Raw genomic sequence first — 19,924 nt, 5'->3', positions numbered from 1 at the left:
TGATTGCTTTAGTTATTCCACAGTATGGTTCTGTTCCTAAGTAACAGATTCCCTTTGCTTTCCGTGAGGGCTGACTCTGGGATAGTTATTTTTGTCCCCGCAGCAGCCCTCCTTATGCCTGTCAGCTTGTGTTTCTTCTCGAGCATCAGCAGCTCAGTTACTGAATTTAGATMCAAGGTTCTTGGAGGAGCTGGGACTTGCCACCTCACAGAGCTTCGCTTGGACTTTACGTAGAGCAGACTTAACTCAAGATGTTGGCTCTAGAAATGGAGAAGGTGGGACAAGAGCTTCACTTCTCATCCAAGATAGCAGTGAGGTAGCTTCAGAGTAGCCTTTTATTTTCAGTAATGTTGCAGATTTATCTTCATGTGAACCCTGATCGTGTGTCCTAAGCGTTACTGTTAGTGTTTTAGATGACTCTGGTTGTGATGAGTAGAAAATTTTGGAAACTGTTACTCTACAAACCATCCTTATCACATGTTAGGCTTCTCAGATATTTTAAAGCAGTTTATATCATCGCTACTTCTCGTTGGTTAAAACTAGCTAATAGGAAAACAGATTATGGACACGGCATCTTACTGCCTACTGCTAGAATAACTAACCTTGTTATAATAATGTTGAGGGATGTTGCTCAGACCTGTGGGATCCCCTGTTGTGTGAAGGGCAGCGCTGCAGAGAAAGCAGACACCGAATGTGCTGGTCTTGCCCCAGCAGCTACGGCCTAAGTGTGGGATTCAGGAATGTCTGGCAGCAAAATAGGCTGATCAAGGAGGCAAGTGGGTAAGAGCACAGTATAAATTGAAGAATAGTCTTTTAGAAACTGACCTTTTTAAAACACATTAAATACTTTTTGACCAACATGCTTATTTTCTAAAAGCTGCCGGAACATGAAATTAAACTGACCTGCTAAGGTCTCAGTTTTGGTGAACCAGCGGTGATCATCTCAGAACTGTAGTTACCTATGGAAATATCAAGAGGTTGTATTAAAATTAGCCCACAAATTATACAGCTAGAGCTTGCTTACATGTCTTCCATTCAAAACAAAAATGTTAGGAAAACAGTTTTACTTGAAGGGCATTAGCATGTAGTCTTTAATTTTTCCCAGTCTTCAGGTCACACTACAATTCTGTCCCTTGAGAAGATAATATACTTTCAAACTCTTAAAATCTAATTTAAAAAATTGTCATAAATTTTAAACTTTCAGTGACCATGGTCTTTTAAATGCTGTTTTCGCAATTATGGGGTCCTGTTTCTGCAACCAGATAAGTAATAATGTGTTTTTTACAGTTGTAATTTTTGTAATTACTAATGAGAGCAATTGAAGAGGAACCCTAATTCCCAGCCTGGCCTGTGGAAGAAGCTGCCTCGTGCCCCGATGGCCGTAGTTATCAGTGAGCTCTGTGAGTGGAAGCCCTTCCCTGTTGGGAGTCCTGCCCTGCAGTCTTCCCGCAGCTCTTCTRCGCCAAGGGCCCCCAACTCAGATCCGAGTGGGGTCTCGGATCTGACCTGTGATGCTGGAGAGCAAGAGGCAGACCTGGATCCTGTGGTGTATCAGCAGCAGGAGCTGATTGAAAGGCCTGTCCATAGTGGCTCTCAACCCTTCTCCTCAATTAAGTGACTTTCCTGGCACGTCCATCCATTGCAAGACCTGATCGTCCATCCATTGCAAGACCTGATCCCTAGGTTAATTTGGGGAGAGAAGAAAAGAGGTGTGAAAAGGTGTGTTACTAAACAAACACCAGGGTCATTTGTTACTGCTGTGCTCTTGCCTTGCCTTGGAGCTATGATCTGTTTCTGTTCTTCCCTGGCTCCTCAGCTGCTAAAACCTCTTGGTCACATATTTTGTTATTGTAGTTGTTTATCGTGTTTGACAACTACTGCTTGATGAACATCACTTATTTAACAGATCTTTGGCAGGAGAAGCCTTTAAGGAAGCCAGCAGGTATGAAAGGCCATTAGAAAAAAAAAGGGATATGCAAAAATACTGTGTCTGGCTGATTCCTGCTCGCAGCCCATTGTGCAGCCTGAATCTGACTAGAGAAGTCTTCACATGTTTAGAGGAAGAAATTTTTGAATAATTTCACATTTCCATTAAAATAGTTTTTGTCACTGACATCAAGKCAGCCTTCCTCCTCCCTGTCACTTCACCTGTCTAATGCAGCTTGCCATTGTGTGTCAGTCTAACTGGAAACTACTTTGTAAAGATCAGGAATTAGTCCCATGTTGATGCTGTTCAGGAGGAGGAAAAACAGCAAACTTTGTGCATCTGCTTGCAGTCCCTTCACGTGACCAAGCCAGGCACTCGGGCGGGGTCTTTGCTGTCAGGACCGAATGCTCTGAAGTGGAGGTTTTCCTGCTTTTCTGCGTTTTGACACTGCACTACACACGTTTTGGAATTCTCTTTTCATCTTATATAAGGAGCACAACATGAGTGTAACGTCCTGCCTTTGCTTTCAGTATTTATGTAACCTGTAGACAGACGATCACAGTTATAACTTGAAACAAAATATTTACAATTAGAAGAAAACCTAGTTACTCTGAAGGATGCGAGCATTCAGCCTAATACTTTAAAATTAAAATAGTGGTTAATATGTTCTTGCAAATTAAGAATTGTAAACCAGCTGTTTTTCCTTATGGATGAGAGGCAGTGGCACAAGCTGAAACACAGGAGTTTCTGTCTGAACAAGAGGAAAAGCTTTTTTACTGCAAGAATGACCAAGCACTGGAACAGGCTGCCYGGAGAGGCGTGGAGTCTCCATCCTTGGAGACATCTGGATACAGCCCTGGGCAATAATTTCTGAAAGCTCGAGTTCTGCTTGATCACCCACTGTTTTCTTGAGGCAAAGTGTTAATTTTTGCATTTCAGAAAGCTGAATCAATCAAGTGATCAGAAGAAAGGTTTTTTTGAATTTTATTATACTGCAAGTGATGGGTGGTGCAAAGGGAGCTGCTTTGTAGGCTGGTCTCTGTAGCATGATGTGAGGTAGCAGGCCTCCTGCTCTGACTTCTGTGAATTAGGTCGTGGGCCACAGTGAGTCCAAAACTGGTGTCCAACTGATGCCAGAGTGTCTAAGGAGTCAAGCAGAACAGCTCAAGGTCAGTGAGACACTAGAATTTCTCTAGTATTTTAAACTTCATTTCATGTTTGTTTAAACTTATGTTTTTAGTTTTTAATGTAATGCAGTGGCCCTAAAGAAAACAAAATGGAGGTAACAGTTCTTGAAAATAAAAATGGTTTGGTCTTATTCTGCTTTTCTGTCTCCTAAAGATGCTTGTACGAAGATAAATTCTAGGATAGTTCTTTCTTTCTTTTTCCTTATTCCCCATCTTTAAATGAAAATGCTYGATTTGACATCATCATCATCTTCACAGCAACCAAGTGATCTCATAAGAATATTATGAGGGCTAAGCAGCACAAGTGAATTTCGTGTTTCAACAGAACAGCTCTTACTTTATGCAAACGTATGTAATAAAATAGACTCACAGAGAAGAAACCAAAATCATTCAAGTGAGAATCAGAATAGATTCTCATTAAAATGTATTAAAATGTTGGAAATATTTCCCCGTTTTCTTAAGGAGATGAGAGATTTTTATCTTGCAAATTCTGAAAGTTCTTGTAAATTCTTTAATAATTCTGAGCTTCAGCAAGTCACTGACAGATCAGCGTTTAGTATTTCAGTAACTCCCTTATGTAACTGACTTAAGTCTTTGTTGGATTATTTCGTATTCCCACTTGAAGCTGCAGAGCGTTTCCAAGTGCCCTCTGTGATAGCTCCAGCTTTCTCTGCAGGCCCTTGTCAGGAAGGAAGGTCGCGTGTCCACAGCGGCCTGGAGCAGCTCTGTAATCTGCTCACATTTAAGCACCATGAGCTTGGTCGTTACTAATACTGGAGATAAGAACAGTAAAAGCAAATGTAAAACCCCCTTTACTTTCTAGTTGGAGTAGGAGGTTACCTAATAATTCAAAGTTGAAGCCCACATGATGAGAGCTGGGCAGAGGGTGGCAAGGTCAGTTCACAAGATCATTGCTCTCAGGCAGAAGAGTGTAAGTGTGTGCTTACATTTACCAAAGGTGTCCTGAGATCGCAGGTGGCAGTTTGCAATGGAGGCAGAGAAATATGTTTGGTGACTAAAGATGGAAATTTTCAATGGATGGAGGTCGACTAGCGTGTTTGTCTGTGGAAAAGGTGACTATTTCTATGCTGTTGTTCTTTCAGCTGTCGTAGAGCATGGACATGCTGACCATGGCCCGGTGCTCTGCTCTGCTGGGTGCTACTGATTCCAAATCAGAGAGAAGGGTGGTTTTTGTTCCAGTTTGGGTAGCCCAGGGCTGTTAGGTACTTGAGGCTCTGCTGGGTTGCTGCTCTGCTGGTACCCGTGAGCTCTGGGAAAGGTTCCTGGCTGCGGGACTTGAGATTTGCTTTGAGTCCCACCACCTGTAGCGTTTATTAACGCTACGTGTGATGCTGCCTGCTTCCATTATGCCGTTGTCTTTTGTTCTTTTTGAGGTGGCAGCMCTGGATCCATGCGCACATGGGGATTCATGCCCACTCCCACATCCCTCCCAGTTCTCTGAACTCCTGAGGTGCCGTGTTCTGAATAGGTTGAATAGATGGATCGGATTATAAATAGGATCTTGAAAAGTTAACTTTTGTGTTCAATCAAAGAAGAAACCACAACACCGATACAAAATACCTGTCAGTTATTCCTACGTAATTCTTGTCATGCAATTGTTAGTGAGATGTGTGATGTATAGGAGTGTTTCTGCAGCCCGTTTCTTTCACCTGCTTGTTCACACACATGATGTCACAGGGCAGCTCCTTCAGCAGCACCTCGGTGTCAGCCTCTGCATAGTCCGTAGGCACTTGTTGCACGTCTGTGTAATATTTTCTGTTTCCTCCTAGTGAGTGTGTTGCGATACCCGGCGCTAACTGTGCTGCTCGCTGCTGGTTTGCTTCCCTTGAAGGCCAGGGGAGCAGTTACAGCGACAARCTGTCCTGCTCGCTCACTGGGACGTAGTGTTGTGATCTAAATTTCTCTTCATTCATGTTCCTGGATAGAAAGTTGTGAAGAAAAAAGTTGTAATGCTGTTCAGATGATGTGTTGCTGCTGCTGCGGTTTTCTGCCCGGGTTCCATGCTTTATGAAGGGGCAGGTAAAGTAGGGAAGGGTGTTTCAGGGGCAGCCCGTGTTGCACCGTGCCAGGCAGGAGGTGCCGGCTCACGCTGCGTGGTGCTGCTTTTCTTCTTCTGCCCAGGAGTCTTTAGCCAGGATCCTCCCTGATAGAAACATCTGAACATTTAGACTGTCAAAGCTGCTTCGTGCCAGGCTAGGGGCACAGGGAGCACTTGGGTGTTCGGGGACTGGAGCTCGGAGCCAGATGAAGCCAGGAGTGACTGTCCACCTCAGCTGGTGGGTTTTCAGGGATGTTGAACATTGAGACTGTGAGAGGCTCCTTGGCAGCTTGTGCGTTGTAGCCTGTGACAGCTTTCCTGGACCTCACCAGGCCTGGTGAGGAGACGCTTCCTGAAGAGGCCACCTCGCTCGAACCGTGGTGCTATGTGGCCTTCTGTCCTCAGTGTGGCCTAGTCTCGCTCTAAGTAGCTGTTTTATGTGACACCTGATGCTGTCAGCCTAAAGTTAATGCTGCCCTAATACTCCGTCACCTCTCCCTAGTGACTTTGACTGATGCTGTTACCTACGTTGCTGTTGATGCTGTTGTACTTCCTCCCGGAGCTACTTTTGATCTTACCRTTACACTGAAGTAGTTCTCTACCCTTTGCTTCTTCGAGTGAGAAAACTGTTATCTTGGTAACAGATGACGTCTTGACAAAGCCCCAGCTTTGGTAATTGCTGGTCCTGGGGTGTCAGACTATACAGTAGTGCTATTGTAGCTGTGCAGGGCACGGGAGAATCCAAAGGGAGAATCTCTAAGCCGGACTGAGGATGCCACCAAACAGGTTTTAGCAGGATTGTCATTCATAATAGTCAGCTATGTCTCTGTTTSTGAAGGCATAAGGAAGCCGAAGGAAAAGCAGGAATAGAAGGGAGTTAGCACCGCTCCCACCCATCTCCTGGGCGGGAGAGGGGATGTTCTTGAGAAATACCAGAGCGCTGGTGAAAGRCTGACGTGACCCATTGTTCCCATTAGCTGCTTTATTTGTAAATTAATTGTTTTTTGTTGGTGGATCCCTAATACAGACTGTGTATGATCACTGCGTTTCTGYGGTGAGTGGTGAGCTGTAGTTTGCTGAGAGACATTGTCAGCAGAACGCAATGGGCTCAGCAAACCCGCTTCTGCTGGAAGGCAGAGGCCATCGTAGGTTTGTGTTCTGGGGCATCACATCAGTGAAGGGAATGTGTTGGAGAGGGGCCATGAGAGAACTGGGAATCTTGCTGCGAGGAAGAAAACGGCCTGATTTTGTTGGGGTGTTGTAGCCCTTTAGGGCAGTTTGGTGGGGATTGACTGAAGAGCAGAGGTTTGGTTTTGTGTGTGAAAATGTGACAGGGTTGTTTCTGCTTTTAGCAGAGAGTTTTCAGCGGATGTTTCTCATGTGTTCTTCATGTTGTATTGTAGGAGGCAAGCTTTGTTTGTTTGTTTGTTTGTTTGTTTATTTATTTATTTATTGTGAACAGATGCATCCAAGTCCAGAGCCTGCCTACCCGCTATAGCCCAGTTTGCTGCTAGCTGCGTTTTCTGGACACAAACTGGATGTTTTTGAGTGGACAGTTCTGATCGCAGTGTGATTCTTTTTCCTTTTGTTAAAGCACGTTGCTGAACAGTGATCAATGCTTAGCTATTTTTTAACTTACAATTTTATGGTCCTTCTTTTTAGGCCTTTAAAGTAGAAAGGTGATAGGAGTACTCAACCTAGCAGTTGTCATCTTATGTAGCCCATAGCTTTGACATTCTTGAAGTATTTTTCCTTATACTAACTCACCTGTGTGAGCCACTTGGAAGCATTGGAGAAATTGTACAGTGATGTGTCTGCAGGATGGTCCAAACCACTTCCAGCGCATATATGTCACTGACTGTATAACTGTRTCTTGGTCCCCTCATTAGTTTGCATGGAAAAATGCTATGGTCTTTTGGAAACCTTGTGCAAGAATACATCTTACAAACAAGTCAGCTTCATTTACTTTGGGACTTTACARGTAGGATCAAAGCTGACATGGAATTGCCTAATGAAGGAGATCTGTTAGCTTGAATGCACTTAAAATCMTAGAATGGTTAAGGTTGGAAGGGACCTCTAGAGATCATCTAGTCCAACCCCCCTGCACACGCAGGGTCACCTACAGTGTGTTATACAGGGTGGCATCCAGGTGAGTTTTGAGGATCTACAGAGAAGGAGACTCCACAGCCTCCCTTGGCAACTTGTTCCAGGGCTCTGTCTCCCTCAGTGTCAAGAAATTTTTCCTTAAGTTCCTGCAGAACTTTTGGTGCTTCAGTTTGTGGCCATTTCCTCTAGTCCTCTCGGTGGCCACCACTGAAAAGAGGCTTTTCACTGGAAGGAGACTTGGGGGAAGTGAGGCTTCCACTTCTCTTGGTGCAGAAGCTGGACTGGGAATTGTCCAGATAATTGTAATTCTRACGGACTGAAGACAGATGAGAACAGTTCTGCTTTAGATTTGTCATCTGCATCAGGTGACAAGTTTTCTTCTGCTTTGCTACGGCGTGGATAGGCTCAGTACAGCCGTCTAGTTTCAGGAGTGTTCGGCAGCTCGGCAACCTGAATCAGCTGGTAGAATCGGGACGTTTCTTGATTAATGTTAATAACGTTTCTTTTCCCAAACTTGATAGACAGCGTGGTGTGTTTGCAGCCACAGGAAAGCAGTAACTGCTGCTGAAGTTGATAGGCTCCTACCTTTGCAAAATGCAGTTGCAAGCGCAGCACGTTAAACTCTGAGGACCAAAATTGATTTTAGAAAAGAAATGGTTTTATCTCAAGGCTGCTGATATTAAAGAGTGTTCTTACTGGTCAGACTGACTGCAGTAGGTTACTGGCTTCTCTTAGAGTACCCTCAGCTTTTGGGAAAGAAGTAGTGAATGCCACCTGCCTGTATTCCATAGGAATAACATATATCTTAGGAGGTCTCTTGAGGGTCCTTGGGATCTGTCTTCTGTGTGGTTTCCTGATCCAGTTCCTTGCTTAGTGAGCTTGTCTGTGCCTTGCTTGCAACCTTGCCAGTAATGGTGAATTGGGTCTAGGTCACTTTGCTGTTTCAGATCACAATCAAGGGCTTTTACCCAGATTTTGTCAGTGCAGAAAGAGTAAGAATCCTTTTTTATTTCAGAATACCAGGCACATGATAAGCAAAAATGACTAAATCTTTGGGCAGCTGAAGTAGGAAATGGTACCCTGGACAGATGCACCTTTGCAACTTAGAAGTATTAATGTTAGTGTAAATATGTAAGCAAGGTAATTCTCAGCTGTGTAAGCAAATTAGTTGGATTAAAATGCAAATCTGAATGAGATTTTACTCCTGCAGGATTAATAGATTTCTGGTGTGAATTCAAACTTGATCTGGCTTCCTGTGTTTCAGTTACTCATTTAAACAGAAACAGAAGGTCAAACCTTGGCTTGATCTTCTTTTGGGTGGCACATTTTGAAAGGGTATGTGTATTTTTAGCCAGAGGGAAACATGATCATCTAGTCAGGCCTGTTATATAAACTGGGCCACATGCATTTGGCTATTACAGGCAGGATCAATAATTTGTCATGAAGTGGATCTAAAGAACACCTCTGGAAGGCAGGAGGTTTCAATCTTGACTTGAGATCTTTTAGTGCTGGAGAATACGCTGTGTTGTTTGGTAGTATTTGAGAACAGAAGGGCTTTTAAAAATGCCTTTATTTTCCCCGTGGAGGTACTGCAGTTTGGGATCGTTTGTTGGCATCCTCTCTTTGTATGTGCTTCAGGGTAGTGTCCCAGGGAACTGGACACTTCGAGCTCCTGAACTCTCCACAGAGAGACCAGCCTGCCAGGACTCCAGCTCTGCGCTTGAACATAGGCAGTTCTCGAGCATTTTGCCTGCTGGGAGCCAGGAATTTTCAYGAGGAGGAGATGGAGGGAGGCATCTTTTGCTCCATCAACTTTCATGTCCACACTTGAGCTGTGTGAGGAAGAAACAGCATTCCAAAAGTTTCTCTTTTCATCTTTGTTGGGACTTGCAGCTCTCCCAATAAACTTAGAGGAATATTGCAACAATGCCCAAGTGTTCTTGGCTCCCCATCGCTTTCTGCTCCATCCAGATTGTTTGTACTAAAATGGTCTTCATAGCAACAACAGGAAATTCAAACATTTTACCATTTAGGTGAATTCTGTGTTGTCATTAATTCTGATTTTCCTGCTGCCCTGTCTCCCTAGTGCTTAATCTCAATTTCTGTCTTCTCCCCTGTGTGAYGCACAGACATAACGAGTCCTCTTGTATCTTTTGATGTCACCTGACAAGATTTTCCTTCTGTGTATATATGACTAATATGTTAGTAGAATTAATTGGAAACTGAATATTCTCTTTGCTTCCCAGAGGATTCTGTTCTGTGTTACACAGCTGCGATTTCCTGGGAAGGGTCTCTTCATTTCTTGTTGAGCGTGGAAGTGCCATTGAAACTGCATATCCATGTGAACTGGCTGAGCAGCAGTCAACAAGGAGGAAAGAGCTGGAGAAAATGTCCTGAAGCCCTGCTTGAGGTGCAGGGAATGCTAGAGATAGGAACAGCTCCAGCTTCCATATCAACCTGTCCGGTCCCTTGCTGGACACCCTCTGTGTCTCTTTCTCTGCCCACCCTCCATGTCCCTTTTTCTGAAGATCATTTTTTAAATCAGTAAATTTAATTTGCTACCTGAAATGCATGGTGTTGGCTTCACATACAGTCTAAAGCACAAATATACATAGCTGATGTTGGCAATAGCTTCAAAGCATCTGTCTCTAGGAATGAAAATCCCCTTTGAGGTTTTCTGTGTGCTTTTCCTTTCTTTTCTCAGGTATATCCTGATGCTGTTACAAGTTTAGCTGCTTCCTTGAAGCCTGTATCTCTTCTGGTTTTAAAAAATAAACGTTGGATGGCGGAGAGCTTTATTCGCTAAACTTAATAAAATAACTAGTTTTTGTTCAGTATTAACATCTGTTCAAAAGCTGCTCTTGCTAAGGAGCAGTAATGAACGCGATGGCTCTCCGAGCTGCCGTGCCACGGCCTCCCGTGCCACGTCGGACAGGCCATGCCTGCCAGCTCACCCTCGCCTCTSTCTCACATGGGTTTTCCTCTTTATGGAGGTAGAAACAGAGTAAAAGAGGGGACTTTCTCCAGGACCATCCCATGCCAGCTAAGGCCGCTGATGGGAATGTTGGTGAGCGAGAGCTGAGGTGTCGAAGGGAAAGCGCGTGGTGCCTGCGGCCCCGTTTACCTCAGCAGGCTGCCGGGCTGGCATCAGGTTCCTTAGCCCCCGGGGAGCAGGTCCAGAGGAGCACAAAGGTGTTTATTAAATATTTCTATTTCTAGCATTTGCATCAGTCCCTCTGAAGCTGTAACATGGTATATTAAAGAATCTTTTCCTTGCTTGGGGCCTAACAGACCTTTCAGATGGAGGTTGTCAGGTTATASCTTAATGAACGTGTCACCCAGGGCTAGTCCCCCCTTTCCTCTCCTGTTCCCCAGGCTGTAGGAGGAGGTGGCAGGAGCCTGTGTGAGGTGGAAGAAGCCACAGGCTGCAGCTGCTGCTTGGATTATTGCAGCTCTGCAGGGCCCCTGGCACTCCAGCTCCAGCCTGTCCTGCAGGAGGGCTTGAGAGAAACTTGCTGTGCCAAAACACAGTCCAAAGGAGGCCGAGACGTGGCACATGGGCTTGAACGCGCTGGCGTTGGGCTTCCCCCGGCTGCTTGTGTCGCTGCGACCAGCGCGGGAGAGGCTGCCGTGTGAGGGGCAGCGCGTGCCCTTTGCTGCGTGCCTTGCAGCCTCGCTTTCTTCAAGCTTGGATCTCTAGGGCAGCGTGAAATTTAAATTTAATCACAGGTGAAATGTGATGCTGATTGCATTTTTAATGGATATAGATATCTGAAAATTTTCTAGCCTATGCACTCTTGTTGCAGCATTATGAGAAAGTTGGGTTTCTTTTCCCTGACAAAGTTACCGATGCTCTAGGGTGCCAGATTCTTGCAAAGGGACCTCAAATAAATGTCTGCTTRCTACAGGATGATTACATTTAGGGCAGCATGTACTTTAGAAACTGCACATTTTTAGGTTCTCAGACTCACAATTATACTTGGACTTTTTTGCAACTGCCTCTACACAGCTTTCTATGCAAACACTGATTTGGGACCGTTGACTGGGCCGTGGACTCCTGTCAGTGAGYGATGGTGTTTTTATTTCTTTTAATACCCCTCAAAATTTTACAATGAGAAGCCCTTTTCATACACCTCTCATAAAATATTTTAAGGTTTTTATTTTATTTTTAATTGACCCATTTMAGGTGAGGAAAAACTTAGTCTCGTGCACTACTAGAACTGCAGCTGCAGTCTAGGTTATACCTGCACTGTTAGAGTTGCTCTGTTTACTACATTCAAAGGAGGTAATCAGGTATTCCTAGTAAAGTTTCTGATGTTAAGTATAAGATTTTCTGTCCTGGCCTTGTGTCTGTTTTTCCCCATCAGAAAGAGGTGTTGACTTCATCAAAGTGTTTTGAAGGACTGGAAAATTATAACAGGCACAAACGGAGTGGGTGAATCTGCTCATTGCCAAAAACATGAAGGACTGGAAGGGCATGTCAGGGAGGACAAGGGCGCCAGGTCTTATTCCGCAGTAAATATAGAATATTTTTAATCCTGTGTTTCAGAAGTTTTCTGTTAGTCATTTTGTGTTTGTGATGATTAATGTAACTTAGATTTTAACTGTCATTGACTTGTTGCCTGACTTGCAGAAAAATCTAGTGTACTTTGGAGTTGACGGAGTCAAAAAAGTCTACGCTGTAAGTTTGGGTAATTGAAAATGATGGAAGTAGGAGGTAGAAGTAGCAGTAAACCAAGTAGTTATATTGGAATTCAGTCCTTTGCTGAGTTGCTTTCTTGGACAACTTGGTAAATCTGAACACTTTATTTCTGCTGCCTGTCAGCTGAGGGGTGCACGTGGTGCTCTGAAATCCTTTGCTASAAGCAGAAAAATGTGGATGGTGACGGTGGTTTGATGGTCAATCCGAGCAGAGGGTATGTTGAAAGAATGTGAAGGTTGAAAACTTTCATGACTTGTTAACCTGCAATTGTTTGGGAATTGCAGGGTTGCATAAGGGAAGCAGTTGTAACAAAAATGTGAAATAAATGTGTGGAAATGTGAAATCAGTAAAGTAAGCACGACCATCTAAAGCAGTACCTAATTTATCTGAGGCGAACRTTTATTTTCATCATTCATTCTGTTGTTTGAATTCTTCTTTTAAATGACACTTCGACATCTTGTGTGTAAATTATGCATATTAATGTAATTGTATTTGTTTGTAGGTGGCTCTAACCAAGAGAGCTGATCCAGCTGAGTTGAAAACAATATTTTTGAAGGTATGTATAAAGTAAATATTTTACTCTTTCAGCTTAAATTTTTCGTATCTTTTACTCCTTTATTGCAGTATACAACTCTTGATAGTTTTCCAACCATTAATCATTCACTGTATTATTACCATGTTAAACTTAAATACCACTATCAGAATTGAACAATGCTCACCAAGAAGTCAGATACATTCCTGAGTGATTATTGTATTGACTCAGAAGAAGTATTACTATCTCAGGGAAAAAAACCTGCATTGTTCGGAGAATGGGGTGGGAGTTTCAATATTGTTCCAGCACGAGGTAAAACGTTAGTGTAGACACCTCCCTGTTAGACCCTTTGCTAAATGTCCTTCTCCCACCCTTGCTTCCTTCCTGCTGTCAGTGTCGCCTGCGCTTTTCGAGCTCCGTACAAGTGTGGAGAAGGTCACCGTGTGACATGGTGGCCACCTTTTAACTTCCCRGTCCTTCGGGGCTGTCCTGCTGCAGAAGGGTCATTGTAAAAAATGGAATGCCTTGGCTGGCTGCTTGCATGCATGAAGATAAGCCAGCTGCAGGGCTTTGCTGGACTGCAGTGATCTGTTTCCTAAAGATTGAAGGAATATTCCTAACAACTTCTTTCTAAGATCTGTCAGTACAAGGTCTGTGGTAGTGTAGAAATTTGGAATAGAAAAAATGTACAGAAAYTGATAAAGCTGGAGAATGTATGTGAGGTAGGTGACCTCTTGAATCTCAGTAATTCTTATGAGGGGGTTGAGTGGCTGAGAGAGCTAACACCTTTCCAAATCCCTTCTTCCACATTCTGTCTCTCCAGTGTCATGTCCTAGTCTTCGTGAGCTTTTTCTGGGCATGTTTTTTCCATTGGCTCTTACCATCTTTTACTRACAACATACGTAGGTAAATATGTCATTATTTATAGCTTTATCTTATAGTGTTTGTGTTCTCTGAACACCTCTGAAATTGGATTTTCAGTTGGGAAAATTAAGACTTTCCTTACTAAATCCTGGAACTGGTCCAGGAGGGCAAAATGTCCCTTGAAGAAGAATGGGATTTTCTCTGGAAAAGCTTTGAAGAACAAAGCACAAGCAGAGACGGCAGGTGGGAATAGACTGGTGACGTGGGGAGATGGTGGCAGCGCTGAGGAAGGAGGTGGATGTCCTGAGGAGAAGTCTGGTGCCTTGTGAAGCATGAGGAGTTTGGGTGTGGGTGGGTTGGYTGGTTTGTCGAGAATACTGTGACACCTGTGTCCTGCCCACCTGGTCTGTGAAGATTTTAACTCCCTCAGCTTTCTGCTGCTGTGACTTGGATGGGGCAGAGCTGAACTCACTGAATGGCACCTCCTGTGCCCTTTTCTTGCCTTTTCCCTTACACCCACCATTGAAAAGAAGGGGTCCCGCTTGCAAGAGTGAGATATGATCTCCACGTTTCCTTCAGTGTAACACAGAAGCTGCTGTGCTGAGAAGGGACAGAGGTTGGGTGTCTGTGGCGTGTTGTTCTGTGCACTGTGGGCAGGCTGGGGCCAGTGTTTGTTAACCTGGGCCTGCTGCAGCCGAGCTGACGTGCTGGGGCCACTACGGTTGTTTCTGCAGGCTGGGGATTCTTCTGCTGGAAAATAGCGTGCTGGCCACTTTCTAAACTCAATTAAGAGTGAAAAGATACCATTTCCACGCAGGAATGACGTTTGCTGTGTAGAAATAAATAGGAGGCTGTCAGTTTAAACACAGTTCGTTACGGTCAACTTTCAGAATTTTTAGCACATCAGAGCTGCAATCAAATGTTTGCAAATCTTATTTGAAATGGAGTTGAACTGGTTAATATTTGACTATCTAAAATGTATGGAAATAAGTTACCAAAAAGCCATTAGGCACTATTGTATAATATCAAATTCTCTGTGGGTATAATTGCCAAAGAGGGGAAAAATACGATTGTAAAGAACCGTATTTTTTTTAATGTTTCTTTTCCAAAACCAGTGGAATTGATGTTTTTCTCTTTTTGTTATGATAATTTCTAAGAGTAACTCTACTTAGTTTCTAAGGCTCYACCCTAGCCCCTAAGAGATTAGATTTTAGTCAAAGTGATCAAGCTGACATTTTCCAAGGTCATTTTCTATACGTAGTGTAGTGTACGTGATTGGGTTTCAAATACACTTGAGTAAATCACAATGACAAGAAACAGGGGGGACAGTGAAACCTTGGGCTGTTTTCTGTTATTGAGTGCCCTAGCAGGGGGTTAGCCTGGAAGAAGAAATGAAATATAGAAGCATAGATGTCTGACTTATTTGATTTGTTTCTCAATAGCGGCTGTGTTAAAAGTTTCTGAGGCTGCGATTCTGAAAGCTTCTGTCTCCCTGCAAATGATTACACTGCAATGAATTGATCTGCTCGTTCTTATAAAAGTGYACAATTGAAAACCCTTTGCAGTGTATCAGCTAGAAAGCTCGCTTTGCAAGCAGTGTCTATTGAAACATGAATCCTTAAATGCCAACCAATAYAGAGATGCCAAAGCAAGTTATGTTTTGTTTGGGCTTGCCTCTCCAAAGACTGGTTCCTTGAAGATGCTGCTTTGCCTGAAGACTGTGGTGMTGTGGCCCTAGAAGGGAACAACCGCGCACAGTTTGTGCCCCTAAGCAGAGGCACCGCGGGGTAAAACAAACCACACGTCTTTGCTGTTTCGTGCTTCTTCACGAGGCATCTGATGTATTTATTGCTGCCGTGGGGTTAATGCTCTGTGCGGAGCTGCAGAAATGTTTTATCATCCCACCTTAGGAAAAGAAATCAAAGATATTAGCGAGTTGCTTTCCTGTGGTTCCCAATGCACGTTTGTTATCTTGAGGCAGATCTGTKTCACTTAAAGATAGCACGTAGTACAGTAAATGTTGCTTAGGGCTTCTGATTTCTAACTCTTTATCATCTCCCCTGCCCCTCTCACTCAGCCCCCAAAAGAAACATTTTCAGAGTTGATTTCAAGCTTTCCTTTCTACAGAATATAGGTGCGTTTACATTTGAGGGATGGCTGAAGAATCATGAAGGCAATTTTATTTATCTATTATCTTCAAAAAAAAAAAATTAACTAAAAAAATGAAAGAAACATGAAGTTTGTTACTCGTGGCCTTCCATGGAGCAAATAGGCTTGGGTTATGGTGAGTGTCGTGTTGGGAGTGGAATCAGGATAGTAGCTCTGGTGTAAAGAAGGAGCAGTGAATACCAGAGGGGTTTGGTAAGGCCTCACATCACTCTTCTTGTTTTGAAAGGTGCTAAATTGTCATGCCCAGGTTTTCACTTCCTCTTACTTACTTTATTTATTAATTTATTTGTTTTCTTTCCTGCAAATCCCTACTCTCTCATCTTGTTTCAGCATTTTAACCAAGGAAGAAAATCTGTAGGTGCCTCTTTGCTTGTGGGCTTGCTGTGGCTGCATTTGCTGATGTGCAGTTACTCCCAAAGAACACCCTCAGGTGGACACTCCCGTGGGATAATTCACTCCACTAGCTCAGCAAAGTTGTTTCTCAGATGCAGGCCCACCTTTTGGTATTGAAATACGTTGGCTACACAAGGTTTCATTTTAGCTAAATAAAATATACTCTTGTATCTCTGACTTGTTACAGTTGTCAGTGAGCCTAAAATGTCATATATGTGAGTGCAAGCTTAGTGTTGTACTTAAAAAAAAAAAAAAAAAAAAGGAATTTTAACTGCTTCTAGTCTAAATATGCAGAAATTGTTGACATGATGAACAAATAGTCATAAATCTGTAGCTCTTTGTGGTGGGAAGCGAAGCCTTCATATGTTTCACTGCCGAGTCCCACAGACTTGGTCCTGGCTCAGTGTAGTTCAGGAGCTGTCCTAGTGACGTACTGGGAAACTGAGGGAACGATGGGCAGYTGGAGAAGGCTGGGTCTGCCGCACTGAGTGTTTTGTTTATTCAACAGTATGCAAGTGTGGAGAAGAATGGAGAGTTCTTCATGTCTCCTAATGACTTCGTCACACGGTACCTGAAGATAATYGGAGATGGGCCGCCTAACGCAAGCACCGTGCAGCTCCTTGCAGGTGTGGTTGATCAGACCAAAGATGGGTAAGTGGGTTTTCTCTTATTTGTTTGTTTATTTTTGTTCATTTAGAAAATACAAAAGGTTCTTTCCAAGACAATCTAGGTCCCCAAGAGTCATCCCCGTCCAATCCATTATCTTTTAAGTGGGATGGGTAATAACGGTACTTTGCAGGATGTAGCTGAGCAGGCTTTTTTTCTGTCCACTATATATATAATATATTTAATCCATTGAACCTTTCATGTTTGTTGACCAGCTCCCCTCACTCCTGCTTTCCTTTCCTTCCCTGAGTCTTTCCGTCCCTTTTTACTTCATATACTTGTCAACAACACACATACAAACAGCAATTCCAAATATGTTGTGGTGATATAGGAAGAGATCATAGAAAAAAAACGTGCCTCTGTTTGCTTTGCTTTGCGATAATACCGTTAAGTTTTTGCCACTGTTTTTCCTCAGGAAGGAGGAGGAGCCACTCGGGTAATTAGGGAGCCACTTGGCAGGCTTGGGAGAACGGGGTGTTGTTGGTTGCACATGGTTTGCATTTGAAAGGCTGACTTTGCCAATAGGCAAGATTAGCTACCCCTGCATCTTCCTCCCCCCTCCTTTAATGAAATCCTAGCTTTGGCTCTTGGTGCTTGCCCAGGCGAGCTGTTTCTTTGCCCCTATGAGTGCGCTTTTTGAACCCTGCCTTTAAAGTATCTCTAGAGAAACTTTAGAATAATTAGCTGTGGACTCCAAGCCTGTAGCGGGGGCATTTTTAGAAACCAGAAAACTTCAGGCATGACTCATATCAGCAGTTGCACGGGGTAAAATGTGAGGTAAATAAAGCATGACTGCAGAATGCAGGCTCCTCGCGAACGGGCACATGTGAACCTGAACTTTTGGGGTGGTTTCTCTGCCCCCTTTTCTTCTCAGCTGACCTCACACATCTGGCAGGTGAGCACCTTAAGCCTTGCAGACAAGTTAATGTGATGGTTGTTATCCCTGGTAAAAGAATCCCGTAAAAAGCTTCATTGGTAACGCTGGCATAATGGCAGCAAGGAAGTCCTGGCTTCGGATGGCATTTGACTGAAAATGCTAAATCTTTCTCAGATTTCAACCGCTCTCTGCTTGGTTTGGTGCCTATAAAAACTGCATTTTCTACATTACATGGCTTCCAATCCATTTTATAATAAGAAGATTGGGAGTATAATCCGTACCTTGTGATTTGGATCTSCCTTGCAAGTAGAGGCTGGTGTCAGAGAGAGCAAAAGGAAAACTGCAGCCTGTGTGTGCGTGCTGGCCAGCGTGGGGGCTCCTCGCCGGGTGAGACTGTGCAGGCCTTGCAGGGCGGTACTGAGGCTTCTCAGCACAGCTTTTGCTCTGCTCTTTGCTCGATGTTGCTGCTGCTGCCCATGCCCAGTGGCTGGGCACCCCACGTTTCCAGCGCGGCTTTGGAGTCTCTGCTCATACACAGACTTTCTTCTGGTGTAGCTGGTGTCTATTACGTGGATAAATGGAGAAAATCCTGAAAATGCTTAGTTTTCCTCTCCACTCTGACATTGCTGGTTGGTTGGTAGGTTTTTGGTGATGCATAAAGCCATCCTTTTTAAACTGGCTATCCAGGGTAGCTTTTCTTGGATCCTGGCATGAGGCCTGCCTGGAATGGCAATGGGACCTTTTGTACTTGTGCTGAATTCTCTCCACCTTGGCAGTCTTCTGAGTTCAGAGCCCCTCGTAACAAACCTGKTTTTGTTACTGTTCATTTTTAATAGGCTGGTGAGTTTTTAGAGACTCATAAGCTTTAACCTAATAAGCCTGTTTGATAATTCAGCTTTATTTCTGGCATAAAAAAAAAAAAGATGGCTTACAAGGGCAGTGACAGGTTAATTTTGTTACGGTGCTAATGGCTTAAAGCAGTGAAATGCCRCTACGTTATTTATCTCCTGTCTCAGATCCCTGCTCCCTTCTAAAGAAGCATCTTTTTCTTGTGACCAGTGAGTGTGACCTCTCTTCACCAAAAATCCTGAGGCCAGAATCACAAAGCTTGTTCCTGCTGCTTTTTAAACACTTGAGTTTCTTTTGATTTCAGTGAAAAGTTATGTACAGATACCAAGTGAGAGACAGTGCAATCACACAGATTAAAGAAACGAGCCAGCAAAATACCTCCCCATCCCTTGGCAGAATGAACAGGCCTGTAGAGAGCTGCCTGCCCCTGGGTTGCAGGAGTCCTTAGTGTGAAYGAGGTGCATGGAAATGAACTTTGTGATGCATTTTCTGCCATGTTCAGATGGGCTTTCTAGGCAAATTGTCAGTGGCTTTTAACAGAATCTGCACACTCTGTGCTAACAGGCAGTGCAGAGTGGAGCAGGCAGCAGAACGGGCCTGACACTGTGTAATTCTTTTCTCACATATTTTTCCTCAGAGACCTGAACTGGAAAGAGGAAGGTGCAAGAGAAGAACGGTGCCTTTTGGCCTGTCCTGTCCCTCAGGGTGCTCTGAGCTCCAGGCCAATATCTGCACCGAGGAGTTAAGGGTTGAGGGTGGCTACAGAAGCTGCTGCTGTTGTCATGTCTTAAAGGGAGACTGGGGTGTCCAAGGCTCCTGTCCAGTGACTACCTGCTGCTGTAGGAGCAAGTTTTATCTCACTCTTAAGGTTGGGCGTAGGGATCTTGGGGATKGATTCTTTTCTGCCCTCTTTCTGAGGCATCTTTTTAAGGTTTCCTTTATGAAAACCCCTTTCTTGCTGGTTGCCAGAGAAGCCTTTCAAGCTAGTGGGCCAGCAGTAAAGCATTAGGAGAAAAAGAGAGGGGGAAAAAAAGCCTCTATATCCATCTRTGTCATATGGCTGCAGGTCATATGAGACTGTCCTATGAACCTTGCCTAGTTTATGGCCTTAAATTTCTCATTCCTGGTTTCAGTTTTAAAAATGCCTCACCTGGCTGCAGCTGCATCAGAATTTCTTCCAGCAGGAGAGTGGCAGTATTAATGCACAGCAACAGCATCAGTCCAGGCATTTCCCATCCTGCCTCCAGGAACATAATGTTTTCTGTCTTTTGTTGTACTTTTAAACACCTAACAAAATAAGTATTTACTATACATCTCTGTTTGGACTGTAGTAACTAACACTTTGCTGAGAAATGCTATGTGCTTTATTTTTAGAAAGGACAAACTATTCAAAAATAACACTTGGAAATGCCAGCGTTTTCCATTATTATTGGATATAAATTTATCCCCTAATGCACCAATTTACACTATACTTGGTTTACTTAGGTTGCTGCATAAAATAATAGATGTAGCTTCAATTTGAGTCCCATTATGTTATCATGTTTAAATTGCTGATACAGTAAAAACATAGGCACTGATTTCTGAAGAAACATC

At 43.6% G+C, this 19,924-nt stretch overlaps 1 protein-coding gene across 2 annotated transcripts in view; it reads left to right on the top strand.

The window, feature by feature from the left end:
• Positions 1 to 19,924, top strand: part of SLC25A13 (solute carrier family 25 member 13) — a 94,610-nt gene that overhangs the window by 7,473 nt on the left and 67,213 nt on the right. For both annotated transcript variants that reach the window (XM_026036271.1, XM_026036272.1), the window contains exons 2-3: positions 12,484 to 12,537; positions 16,448 to 16,590. In XM_026036271.1, the coding sequence (XP_025892056.1) occupies positions 16,481 to 16,590 (110 nt within the window). In that variant the 5' untranslated portion in view covers positions 12,484 to 12,537; positions 16,448 to 16,480. The remainder of the gene's footprint in view (positions 1 to 12,483; positions 12,538 to 16,447; positions 16,591 to 19,924) is intronic.

This window comes from Nothoprocta perdicaria, unplaced genomic scaffold, assembly GCF_003342845.1.
Source record: "Nothoprocta perdicaria isolate Ctin4 unplaced genomic scaffold, notPer1 scaffold_174, whole genome shotgun sequence".
Lineage (NCBI taxonomy): Eukaryota > Metazoa > Chordata > Aves > Tinamiformes > Tinamidae > Nothoprocta > Nothoprocta perdicaria.
Note: the sequence above shows the minus strand (reverse complement) of the source record. Positions and strands in the feature narration are given on the sequence as shown.